The 13,630-nt window shown below is 37.7% G+C and overlaps 1 protein-coding gene across 32 annotated transcripts in view; it reads right to left on the reverse strand.

The window, feature by feature from the left end:
• LOC130267390 (protocadherin gamma-C5-like) overlaps window positions 1-13,630 on the reverse strand; it is a 571,493-nt gene that overhangs the window by 238,470 nt on the left and 319,393 nt on the right. For 2 of the 32 annotated variants that reach the window (XM_056517107.1, XM_056517097.1), the window contains exon 1: window positions 3,573-6,052. The exons of 29 other annotated variants lie outside the window; for them this stretch is intronic. In XM_056517107.1, the coding sequence (XP_056373082.1) occupies window positions 3,573-6,014 (2,442 nt within the window). In that variant the 5' untranslated portion in view covers window positions 6,015-6,052. Of the gene's footprint in view, window positions 1-3,572; window positions 6,053-10,470; window positions 13,033-13,630 lie in introns of those variants that run through there. One more of the 32 variants, XM_056517100.1, reaches the window with a different exon arrangement.

Here is a 13,630-nt window from a genome sequence, read left to right on the forward strand (position 1 = left end):
GTAATACAGTGGAATTAAGGTAAACTATATAGTTATCAATGGATAAAAAATATAAAAAATCTTTCACAGAAAAAAAATGTAACTTTGCAGGTTTAATATTCTGTAGGAACGTGAATAAATACAGAAATTGCAAATCCATAATTTGATATACAGGGTGGGCCATTTATATGGATACACCTTAATAAAATGGGAATGGTTGGTGATATTAACTTCCTGTTTGTGGCACATTAGTATATGTAAGGGGGAAACTTTTCAAGATGGGTGGTGACCATGGGGGCCATTTTGAAGTCGGCCATTTTGAATCCAACTTTAGTTTTTTCAATAGGAAGAGGGTCATTTGACACATCACACTTATTGGGAATTTCACAAGAAAAACAATGATGTGTTTGATTTTAACGTAACTTTATTCTTTCATTAGTTATTTACAAGTTCCTGACCATTTATAAAATGTGTTCAATGTGCTGCCCATTGTGTTGGATTGTCAATGCAACCCTCTTCTCCCACTCTTCACACACTGATAGCAACACCGCAGGAGAAATGCTAGCACAGGCTTCCAGTATCCGTAGTTTCAGATGCTGCAGAATGGGCAAAACAAAAATTGGAACAGGACCTTCAGTTTACACAGAAGATTTTGTTTAGTGATGAGGAAAACTTTTATGTGAATGGGGAAGTTGACAAACAAAACCACCACTATTGGTCTGACACTAACCAACATTGGATAGATCCCTCCAAGACTGTTAGAACACAAAAATTGATGGTATGGTGTGTTATATCGGGTAGAAATATAGTGGGGCCATTCTTCATCAATGGAAACCTCAATGCCACTGGATATGCGAAATTGCTACATGATGATGTGTTCCCCTCTTTATGCACTGACGCTGGCACGGTGCCTGAGTTTTTCCAGCAAGATGGTGCCCCACCACATTATGGGTGTCAGTTCGAGCATTCCTAGATGAACAGTTTCCTGGAAAGTGGATTTTTCATCATGGGCCAGTTGAATGGCCCCCAAGGTCTCCCGAGCTGAACCCCTTAGACTTTTATCTTTGGGGTCATCTGAAGGCAATTGTCTATGCTGTGAAGATACGAGATGTGCAGCACCTGAAACTACGGATACTGGAAGCCTGTGCTAGCATTTCTCCTGTGGTGTTGCTATCAGTGTGTGAAGAGTGGGAGAAGAGGGTTGCATTGACAATCCAACACAATGGCCAGCACATTGAACACATTTTATAAGTGGTCAGAAACTTGTAAATAACTAATGAAAGAATAAAGTTACGTTAAAACCAAGCACATCATAGTTTTTCTTGTGAAATTCCCAATAAGTTTGACGTGTTACATGACCCTCTTCCTATTGAAAAAACAAAAGTTGGATTCAAAATGGCCTACTTCAAAATGGCCGCCATGGTCACCACCCATCTTGAAAAGTTTCCTCTTCACATATACTAATGTGCCACAAACAGGAAGTTAATATCACCAACCATTCCCATTTTATTAAGGTGTATCCATGTAAATGGCCTACCCTGTACATTACTGCAACACATAAATTCCAGATTTTTGATTTGTGCTATTGTTAGCAGTTTATCCCTACATTTACTACTTAGACAGGGCAGTATTTCAATATTACACAAAATACCATGTCTCTTTAGCATGGTAATTTGGAAGGAATACTACAAATTTTATTTGCCCATTCATTATTTGCACTTATTTCCATTTAGGAATAGGTGCCCAACAATTATACAGATTATTTTTATTTTTTTGTAATAATTCTTTTGCATTAGTGCTTTTAGTTTTAATGTGTGAAGAATCTCTTTAAATGGAAAAGTAAGTAGGATACTGAGCATAATTTCTGGTGTGTGTCAAATTATGCAGTAGAATTGTCGTATCTAAAGTATCCCTCCATCTATTTCCTATCTCTTACTAAGAATATTCTTCAATAATTGTAAGACTAAAGGCCATATGTTATTGCAAACCAACATTAACAAGATTCGGTTGCCTAGTTTTCTACAATAAACCTAAAGGTTTTACAAGTAAAATGTTCAGTAAATTATCCATTTCTCATGAAGCGAGTAGGCAGTTCTCTAGAAGCAGGCTTTGTTATTATAATACTGCAAAATATGCATAGCTTAGTAGCATTTGTTCAGAGATCTTAACCTAACCTCCAATTTCCATATCTTTTAATAATTTATAATCTTTCAAAGTTTTAGTTTGTAGGTGATTATTTCCAATATGAATAGCATAAGTCCCAGTGCACTGGCTGGCAGCAACCTGTCTATGGAGAAATCCACAAGCGTGTGACATAGGTGTGTGATGTCACTGCACAGGTACATTGGTTTCTTAGATCCAAATTTCTACTTTGACACATTTGAAAGAACATTACTTTCTTCCTCAGGAAGCTGTACTCGCTTCATGTAAAGAACATAAAAGTATATCCTGGTGCTTTAAGTATCAAGACACAAGGACATACATTTACACCCAATGAGGGAGATTTATCAAAACCTGTGTAGAGGTAGAATGGTGGAGTTGCCCATAGCAATCAAATTGATTCTTTCATTTTTAAAGAAGCCTGTGAAAAATGAAAGAAGCAATCTGATTGGTTGCAATTGGCAGCTGCACTATTCCTCCTCCACACAGGTTATGATAAATCTTTTCCAATGTCTTTAAGGGGCTTTTTGATAGTGGACCACTCTCTTTTTCAGGACTTTTACTAAAATTCTCTAATTCTTAGACAGTGTAAACTAAGACAAGACAGTTTAATGTGCAAGATGAATCTCAATAGTGCATGCTGACTGAGAAATTTGGCCCAACTTTAGGTTATATAGTCTACATTTAGGCCAACAAATTGTTGGCTTACATTGTGCTAGACTCTAATGGCAGGATTCTGGAACAATCTTGATGTGTTGTGTTTAATTTTAAGCCAGCTCCACATAGCTGTTCCTCAGTGGGTGGCAGGAGGAAAGGTGGAGATAAGACATAAACATGTTGGATGTGTTTTTTCTTTTTTATAGCTGTATTGTTTCTAATAGTACAAAAAGTTTAACAAAATAAAATCTGCTAAAAAAAAACATCAGTAATTGTTATGATAAGAGAAATGAATATGCGATCAGAAATAACTACAGCAACTCGACGGCAAAGTGTTACTTGATAAACACTTTGATCAATTTGTTTCGCAGTATAACATTGTAAAATATATCAGAGAAAACACAGTACAATGGCTATGAGAATATTTTCGAGATTTATAAAGCAAAGAAAATCTATGTTTTTGACAAACAAACATTTGCGCAAAATCATATGCAAGTACATTTTACTTACTATTAGATAATGTCTAATTAAAAAAGGCAAATAGTATAGCTCCTGAGCTTCCACACACAACCTATAACAAAGACACACATGTACCTGCGTTAGTACTGCTCCTATATAGCACTGAGGACACTTGATGCTCTTATATTAAAATACCATGATCCAATTAAAAACTCTTATCCACATATTTTATGTGCCCTCTAACTAATTGCATATCATTGCATATCTGTTTCAGGTTAGAAAGTTAGAAAGTATCATACTATAATATTGTGACTTACATTGTTTGAGTCATTCAGTGAATCCCCCTCAGATGAGGCTTCTTGATATATATCCTTTAACTGAGGATAATTTATGGGCTGCACAATACTAAAATCTTGTTGTTCTGGGGCCGGAGGTAGATGCGTTTGGTAACTTTGTCCCTGGGATCCTGGGGGAACCATCCTGACCTCCATGTATTTTAAGGTCCCGTCTGTGTTCAGGTACAGAGCTGGCTGATACTGATCTGTGTAGGCTTTGGATTGGGATCCTCCAAGAAGACAACAACTACTGCTGTAGTCATAGCTGTCCTTCCTCAGACATCTCACCAATAGTATCATGAAGGTAACAAGTGACACTAAGCTGATGGCCACCAGGGAAATTATTAAATACAGAGTCATATCTGATGGGGGTTTAGAATTTGTCAGGAAGTCACCAGATTTCGGTCTCTCCACTACAACCTCATCTGCTATACTGACAAGTACAGTCACTGTGGTGGATAATGGGGGATTCCCCTGATCACTGATAGAGATGACAAGTTGTTGCTCCATGTTGTCGGTTTCCTGTAATCCTCGTACAGTTCTCACCTCTCCTGTGTGTTTAGACACTTGAAATGATGAATAATTGATGGGGTCAATGAGAGTAAAGACCAACCAGGCATTGTGACCAGAGTCCAGATCCACTGCCGACAGTTTGGTTACCAAATATCCAGCACTTGTAGACTTTGGGATCCTCTGTTGGACAATGAGGTCTTCAGAGTGTTCTGGATACAGCAGAGTGGGGGGATGGTCATTTGTATCCAGAATGAAGATAAAGACAGGAACAGTGGAAGATAACTGCGGAGATCCTGAGTCTTCTACCTTTATGGTGATCTGTAAAACCTGGATCTGCTCATAGTCAAAGGAACGCTGAGCATATATATTCCCATCATTAGAATGAATGTAAACAAAGGAGGATACAGAGGAGCCATCAATCTGACTCTCTACTATGGAGTAAACCAGATCAGAATTAACCCCCTCATCTAGGTCAGTAGCAGATACTGTACATAGAAGAGTCCCCGGGTCACTGTTCTCCTTAATGAAAGCATTATAAGTAGACTGTGTGAACACTGGAGCATTATCATTGATATCTGACACCCTGAGGGTGACGCTTGTTTTACTGTATAAAGGAGGAGACCCTAAATCTGAGGCTGTCAGCTCTATAGTGTATTGGGGGGTTTCCTCTCTATCCAGATTCCCATCTGTGACCAATGCATAGCGATTTTTAAGAGTTCTAATTTTAAAAGGCACATTTGGTGATAAGTCCAGTTTTATATCGCCATTTTTCTCTGAATCCTCATCTTTCACATTTATATAACCTATAATATCTCCAGATAGAGAATTTTCTGGAATATCATTAGCCACAGAACTAAACATAATTCTTGGGCGATTGTCATTCACATCTTCTATTTCCACATGAACTAAGCAGTTTCCCTTTAATTTAGGAAATCCTTTGTCTTCTGCCTTTATAGACAATTCATAAAAATTCTGTTTTTCAAAATCCACTAATCCATCTATAGAAATTTTCCCATTTTGCTCATTTAGAGAAAATATCTCTCTAGCAGATTTAGATGTGTGATCATCAAAGGAAAACTGAATTTCCCCATTTGCTCCGTCATCCTGATCTGTTGCGTTCAGTGTTAATATCACAGTTTTCAATGGCAGATTCTCCCTAATACTGATCTTATATACTGACTGATTGAAGACTGGAGGATTATCATTAATATCTAATACAACTATTGTTATTCTGCAGGTCCCTGATCTGGCTGGTTCTCCTCCATCTATAGCTGTGAGAATCAGGTTATGTTCTCCTTTTTCTTCTCTATCTAAAACCTTCTCTAGTATCAGCTGAGGGATGAGCGTTCCATCCTTACGATTCTTCACAGACAATGAGAAATAAGGATTTGTATTCAATGTATACTGACTGACACCATTCACACCGACATCTAAATCCTCAGCAATCTCTAAAGGAAACTGAACACCAGGACCTGCTAATAATTCTGTGACCTCTATAATACGATCCTCAGATGAGAATGTGGGAGGATTATCATTAATATCCAGAATCTCTATTTCTAGAGTAAAAAGCTCCACAGGATTCTCAGCCACAACCTCTAACTGCAGTAAACAGCGGGGACTAGATCCACACAGGCTCTCCCTATCAATCCTCTCCTTCACAACCAATCCTCCATTCCCCTGATTTACACTGAAATATTTTTGGTATTTCTCAGATCTCAGATGTATCCTGCGCTGAGAGATCTCTGCACGTTTTATCCCCAGATCCTGAGCTACATTTCCTACCAATGTCCCCGGCTCAGACTCCTCAACAATAGAATAACGCAGCTGCCCAGAGACCCAGCCCCAGCTACAAAGGAGAAAGGAGCAGACTACTTGCCATTTCCAGCACTGACAAAAGCCTCTGATGTCCATATCTTAGGTGATTGTCTTGATATTTGATGTCATGTAGATCCAGTGTAATCCAATATAAATGAGGGTCATGTATTCACAGTTCTACCCCAGGAAAAATCAGTAAATCCAAGGAGAAATAACATCCACAGGGCTCTCATCGGAGCAGCAGCTCTTCTTTGTGTGAGAGAAACGATGGGAGGGTGAATCACTGAGCCAGGGGGAGGAGAGCGCACAGCTGACATGAGCACATTCTACAGTATTACTGAAATAAAGGATTGGACAAGTCTACCCTCTACTGGACAATAGTGAGAATGCAGAAGACCTACTGAAAAAAGAGACTTGTATATTTTTTTTTATTCTTGCAGTATGAATGCTTTACTACAAATTGTGTTCAATATCATATTTGTGGCATTGAATCTTGTATACACAAATTCTAATCTAAATGTAAGCGATTTTAAAAAGATAGATAGATTGATAGATAGATAGATAGATAGATAGAAATATAGATAGATAGACATATATAAATAGATAGATCATTTACTTATAGAGTATTGCCAAAAATTGGATCTATGGCTTTCTTGGTTATTTTGAAAATAGCAAGATTTACAGTAACAACTTGTAATGAGATGTTTTTTATTTATCATTTGTAATTGTAAACAATAATAAAGCCTATTTATTACTACTCCTCTCTATTCCTCCTATGTTTATACATAAGGAAATAAACTGCAATACAATATACACTCATCATTTTTATAAAGGTTATAGCTTCATAATATTGAGTCAATAAAACTCATAGTAAATTAAGATAAAACCAATTGCTTTTAAAAACATAATATCTGCTTTATTTCCAAGTTTGCTTCTATCTCTTGATCAACAATTATACAGTACAGTAAAAATTGCTAAAAGCTGTCTGCTGATATATAGTGAGATGTTAACTCGAATATATGGTTATATAGTTAGCATGATCGAAAAAAGACATACGTCCATCAAGTTTAAGGAATTGAAGGGAAGGGGTATGGTGGGAGGAAGGGGAAGGGATGTGATTATATTTCTGCATAAGCATTTAAGCATGTTATTTTGTTCTAGGGATGCATCTAACCAACTGTTTCTGCTGTGACCAGTTCCTGAGGTAGACTGTTCCATAAATTCACAGTTCTTATGGTAAAGAAGGCATGTCGCTCCTTTAGACCAAACCTTTTCTTCTCCAGATTGAGGGAGTGCCCCCTTTTTCTTTGAGGGGGTTTAACCTGGAACAGTTTTTCCCCATATTTTTTGTATGGGCCATTTATATACTTATATACATTGATCATATCCCCCCTTAAACGTCTCTTCTCAAGACTAAACAAATGTTATTCTTTTAATCTTTCCTCACAGCTAAGATGTTCCATGCCCCATATTAGTTTAGTTGCGCGTCTCTGCACCTTCTTCATCTTCACAATGTCCCTTTTATGGACTGGTGACCAAAACTAAAGAGCATATTCCAGGTGAGGCCATACCAATGCTTTATAAAGGGGTAGTATTGTGCCCCTGTCCTTTGTGCCCATGCCTCTTTTGACACAGGACAATATCCTGCTGGCCTAAGAAGTGGCTGCCTGAAATTGCATGCTATTCTGTAATCTATGATCTACAAGTTCTCTACCAGTGACTCTCCCAGTTTAACTCTCCCTAAGACATAGGATGCATGCAGATTTTTAGTATCCAGATGAATGTCACCAAATTTTATGCATTAGTTAATACCAGATTCTGACATATATTTTCTTTAACCATTTCAAACATATTTTATTATCCTTTTAATTTTCAGTCTTCCTCTGTATCTGGGGAATCCATAGAAGTTCAAGAAAGAGGGGAAAACAGACCCTTGTCATGATATTAGTCCCCCATGGAGCAGATCATGGTAAAATGCTAAAAATCTAGCTGCTCTGTATGTTAACCTTTAGCATTATAATTACTAATAGGTTAGACCAGTATTCATACTTTATGATCCAATTTTTGGCATACAAACATTCTTAAGAATGTTTTATTCATGATAATTTTTGTTATGGAAAATCTTGCCTCCAGCAATGAGCCAGGGAACACGCAAAACACTAGTTTGTCAGCTGATCACAACTTTTATGTGGGGCTGGAAATCATCATTTATCAACAGTATAATGTATCTTCCTGTGTAAACAAGGGATATTTTGCCACCAGTAATGGAAGTGAATGGTTGCATTAATGATTGTTCATTCAGATGTTCCCCTCCCAACAACTGGCCTGCATAAATGAGCTTTTAGTGCTGTTCAAGTTGCTATATAGTCAAATGCAAAGTATCTAATTTCCAGAAGGAAATAACTTACTCTACAGGTAGAATTCCTTACAATCAATGTCTGACACTTAAACTGTGATTGCGGAGTATATGTCAAGCCAGAATCATCTCAAAAGGGTAACATACCTGCTGACAGCTGTTTTGGGGTTCTTTCCTCCCTGTCATTACAGAGCAGGGTGTTGACTGGTTAGTGAGAGGTTTTTAACATGGGGCCAGAGGAGTAATCTCTTCAAGGAGATACACTACTCACCTATAGAGTCAATTGGTGCTGGGAAAGGGTAAATATCTTCTTGTATATGACTATCTCTGTGTATTTAAATGACCACAATTCTGAGACTTTTCCAGGTTTCACCTTTTATGGGTATTATGTAATAAAATATACATATAAAAAGCATTTGCTAAAATTCTAAAAATAAAAGAAGTTATCACAACGCTACTTTTCCCACAAAACAATGTAAGACTATTAATTTGTTTAACATCATAAATGGCCCATTCTACCATATAGGAACATCTTGTCACTTTTGCCCATGAAAGAAGTAAGAAGAATGCTTTCAATTTAGAAAGCAATGACAGAATCTGTGGAGCATCCAAGCGTTAGTAAAAAGCTGATACATTGTGAGAATTATTTATCTTCCTGATAGAACATAGATAGGTTCAACCTGTAAATATTTAGGGCTATATCGTAAATATTGACAATGTCTACAGTGACCTCTATAGGATAGTGTTATAAGGATACTTTGTGACCTCTGATGGGTCACTGTGAAGGTGCGGTGTGCACATCACCTATTTTTCATGCTGTAATCCTGTACTATTTGCCACCAGCTTTATAAGGGTATGTTCACACTACGTAATTCCCACGGAATTCCAAGAGCGGAATTCCGTGAACGGAATTACGTGCTGTGAACATAAACATCAGTGTGAATGGGTTTCCGTAAGACCCATTCACACTGCGGAATTTCAGCGGCGGACAATTCCGCCACTGAAATTGTTCTGCGCAAAGAAAGAAAAACACTGCATAGCTGTCAATGTTGACGGCGTAGTGCCGCGCGGCCCTACCGCCAAAGTATTGCGGCAGCAGCCGCCAGAATGGGATCTCCGCTAGCGGGAATTCTGCGAGCAGAAATTCCGTTCATAATCCGTAGTGTGAACATACCCTTATAGAGGGGTTACATTTTATTGAGATCCTGCCATTGATGAAAATGAGATGACAGCGGAGAAGTGATCTCCACAGAATAGAAAAGGGCAGTCTATTATAAACCTCGATGTGAGAACTGAATATACATATTGTCAAGGCAGTGGCAGTAATCTCTGAGTCTATATCCCTTCACATATGTCTATGTAAGAATATTCAACATATTCAAAACCATTACATTAGTGAGTGTCTATATATTTATGCACATCCATGCTACAATGTATACAGCTTCTTCCAATTAATAAGAATTCAACAATAAACCTAATAAATTTAAATACATTGATACAGTATACAACATATCATGAAAGGAAGGTTACATTTTTTACTGTTGTATCACAATCACTGACTTAATAAATGTCCTTTTCGTAAATTATTTAAATTTCCAGTCCTCCAAATCTTGAAATAAAATCCAGAAGAACATATATATTAACATGTGATCAGGTTTATCTAAGTCAGCTCAACCGCAAAGTTTCCCTTAGTACCAATGATCTTGATGTTGCTTAGTAATATTACATTGTTCAAAAAAAAAAAAAAAAAAAAAGCTAAAAAATTTAACAATAGAGACTATTCTTAAGATTCCCACAGCAAAGACAAAAAAAAACAATTACAAAACCTCATATTCTTGAAAATACAATGTACTTATTATGATTGTTATTATCTACTTGAGAGAAGTAAAGCATAAAGCTCCTGAGCTCTATTGAAAAACCCATTAATCACTTCCAGTACTGATGTTCGCCCATACAGAACTAGGGTTATCGAATACCCTCCAGAAGCATGACCTAGGTGCAACTACAACCTCAGAAACCCAAAAGCTATGCATCAGCCAGAGGAAAATTTTTGTAATTAATCAAAAGTTTAAATTCAAAAAATCTGAAAGTTTCAGAAAAGTGGTAAGTATAAATAATTTGTATAATTTCACTCCCATTGCTACTTTAAAATGAAAATATTTCAGCATGTTATCATACTATAATATTGTGACTTACATTGCTTGAATCATTCAGTGAATCCCCCTCAGATGAGGCTTCTTGATATATATCCTTTAACTGAGGATAATTTATAGGCTGCACAATACTGAAATCTTGTGGCTCTGGGGCTGGGGGTAAATGAGTTTGGTAACTCTGCCCCTGGGATCCTGGAGGAACCATCCTGACCTCCATGTATTTTAAGGTCCCGTCTGTGTTCAGGTACAGAGCTGGCTGATACTGATCTGTGTAGGCTTTGGATTGGGATCCACCAAGAAGACAACAACTACTGCTGTATTCATAGCTGTCCTTCCTCAGACATCTCACCAATAGTATCATGAAGGTAACAAGTGACACTAAGCTGATGGCCACCAGGGAAATGATTAAATACAGAGTCATATCTGATCGGGGTTTGGAATTTGCCAGGAAGTCACCAGATTTTGGTCTTTCCATTACAATCTCATCTGCTATACTGACAAGTACAGTCACTGTGGTGGATAATGGAGGATTCCCCTGATCACTGATAGAGATGACAAGTTGTTGCTCCATGTTCTCGGTTTCCTGTAATCCTCGTACAGTTCTCACCTCTCCTGTGTGTTTAGACACTTGAAATGATGAATAATTGATGGGGTCAATGAGAGTAAAGACCAACCAGGCATTGTGACCAGAGTCCAGATCCACTGCCGACAGTTTGGTCACCAAATATCCAGCACTTGTAGACTTTGGGATCCTCTCTTGGACAATTAGGTCTTCAGAGTGTTCTGGATACAGCAGAGTGGGGGGATGGTCATTTGTATCCAGAATGAAGATAAAGACAGGAACAGTGGAAGATAATTGTGGAGATCCTGAGTCTTCTACCTTTATAGTGATCTGTAAAACCTGGATCTGCTCATAGTCAAAGGAACGCTGAGCGTATATATTCCCATCATTAGAATGAATGTAAACAAAGGAGGATACAGAGGAGCCATCAATATGACTCTCTACTATGGAGTAAACCAGATCAGAATTAACCCCCTCATCTAGGTCAGTAGCAGATACTGTACATAGAAGAGTCCCCGGGTCACTGTTCTCCTTAATGAAAGCATTATAAGTAGACTGTGTGAACACTGGAGCATTATCATTGATATCTGACACCCTGAGGGTGACGCTTGTTTTACTGTATAGAGGAGGAGACCCTAAATCCGAGGCTGCCAGCTCTATAGTGTATTGGGGGGTTTCCTCTCTATCCAGATTCCCATCTGTGACCAATGCATAGCGATTTTTCGAAGATCTTATTCTAAAAGGCACATTTGGTGATAAGTCCAATTTTATTTCTCCATTTTTGCCAGAATCTTCATCTCTCACATTAATAAATCCGACAACATCACCAGATGCAGCATTTTCTGGAATATCATTGGCTACTAAGGTAAATGTAATTTCAGGCCGATTGTCATTCACATCTTCTATTTCCACTTGAACTATACAATTTCCCTCTAATTTTGGGTTTCCTTTGTCTACAGCTTTAATAGATAATTCATAAAAGCTTTGCTCCTCAAAATCCACCGATCCATTTATAGAAATCTCTCCCCTTTTTTCATTTAAAGCAAAATGTTTTCTTGCAGATTTTGATGTATGATCATCAAAGGAAAACTCAATTTCCCCATTAACTCCATCATCGTGATCAGTTGCATTTAAAATGAATATTATAAAATTTATAGGCAGATTCTCTCTAATACTGATCTTATATACTGACTGATTGAAGACTGGAGGATTATCATTAATATCTAATACAACTATTGTTATTCTGCAGGTCCCTGATCTGGCTGGTTCTCCTCCATCTATAGCTGTTAGAATCAGGTTATGTTCTGCTTTTTCTTCTCTATCTAAAACCTTCTCTAGTATCAGCTGAGGGATGAGCGTTCCATCCTTACGATTCTTCACAGACAATGAGAAATAAGGATTTGTATTCAATGTATACTGACTGACACCATTCACACCAACATCTAAATCCTCAGCAATCTCTAATGCAAATCGAGAACCAGGACTAGTAAACACTTCTGTGATCTCTATAATACGATCCTCAGATGAGAATGTGGGAGAATTATCATTAATATCCAGAATCTCTATTTCTAGAGTAAAAAGCACCACAGGATTCTCAGCCACAACCTCTAACTGCAGTAAACAGCGGGGACTAGATCCACACAGGCTCTCCCTATCAATCCTCTCCTTCACAACCAACCCTCCATTCCCCTGATTTACACTGAAATATTTTTGGTATTTCTCAGATCTCAGATGTATCCTGCGCTGAGAGATCTCTGCACGTTTTATCCCCAGATCCTGAGCTACATTTCCTACCAATGTCCCCGGCTCAGACTCCTCAACAATAGAATAACGCAGCTGCCCAGAGACCCAGCCCCAGCTACAAAGGAGAAAGGAGCAGACTACTTGCCATTTCCAGCACTGACAAAAGCCTCTGATGTCCATATCTTAGGTGATTGTCTTGATATTTGATGTCATGTAGATCCAGTGTAATCCAATATACATGAGGGTCATGTATTCACAGTTCTACCCCAGGAAAAATCAGTAAATCCATGGAGAAATAACATCCACAGGGCTCTCATCGGAGCAGCAGCTCTTCTTTGTGTGAGAGAAACGATGGGAGGGTGAATCACTGAGCCAGGGGGAGGAGAGCGCACAGCTGACATGAGCACATTCTATAGTATTACTGAAATAAAGGACTGGACAAGTCTACCCTCTACTGGACAATAGTGAGAATGCAGAAAATAAGCAGAAGACAGGACAATACTGTAGAAATATTGCAAAAATACACTTGGATTCAAGTAATATGTTCAAGTGCTGTGCAAGGCATACATTAGAATAGAAGTACAACTTTTGAAATTGTGAAATTCCTTACATACTTACACTCATGTTGTGTTAACTTTTTAATATGAACTGCTTGTATATACTGATCACACTGACATTATTAAAAGTGAGAGAGACCATATTATTCTCACTCCCCATTTCTTCAGCCTGCCACATCCCCATTTTGCTTAGTTTTACTAAATATTTAATATTGGCAAGAAATTGATATAGCTACAATATATATATATATATATATATATATATATATATATAGATATATATATATATATATATATATATATATATATATGAACATTTAAAACCTAATCATAGGAACATA

This window comes from Hyla sarda, chromosome 4 (assembly GCF_029499605.1).
Source record: "Hyla sarda isolate aHylSar1 chromosome 4, aHylSar1.hap1, whole genome shotgun sequence".
In the NCBI taxonomy this organism is placed as follows: Eukaryota; Metazoa; Chordata; class Amphibia; order Anura; family Hylidae; genus Hyla; species Hyla sarda.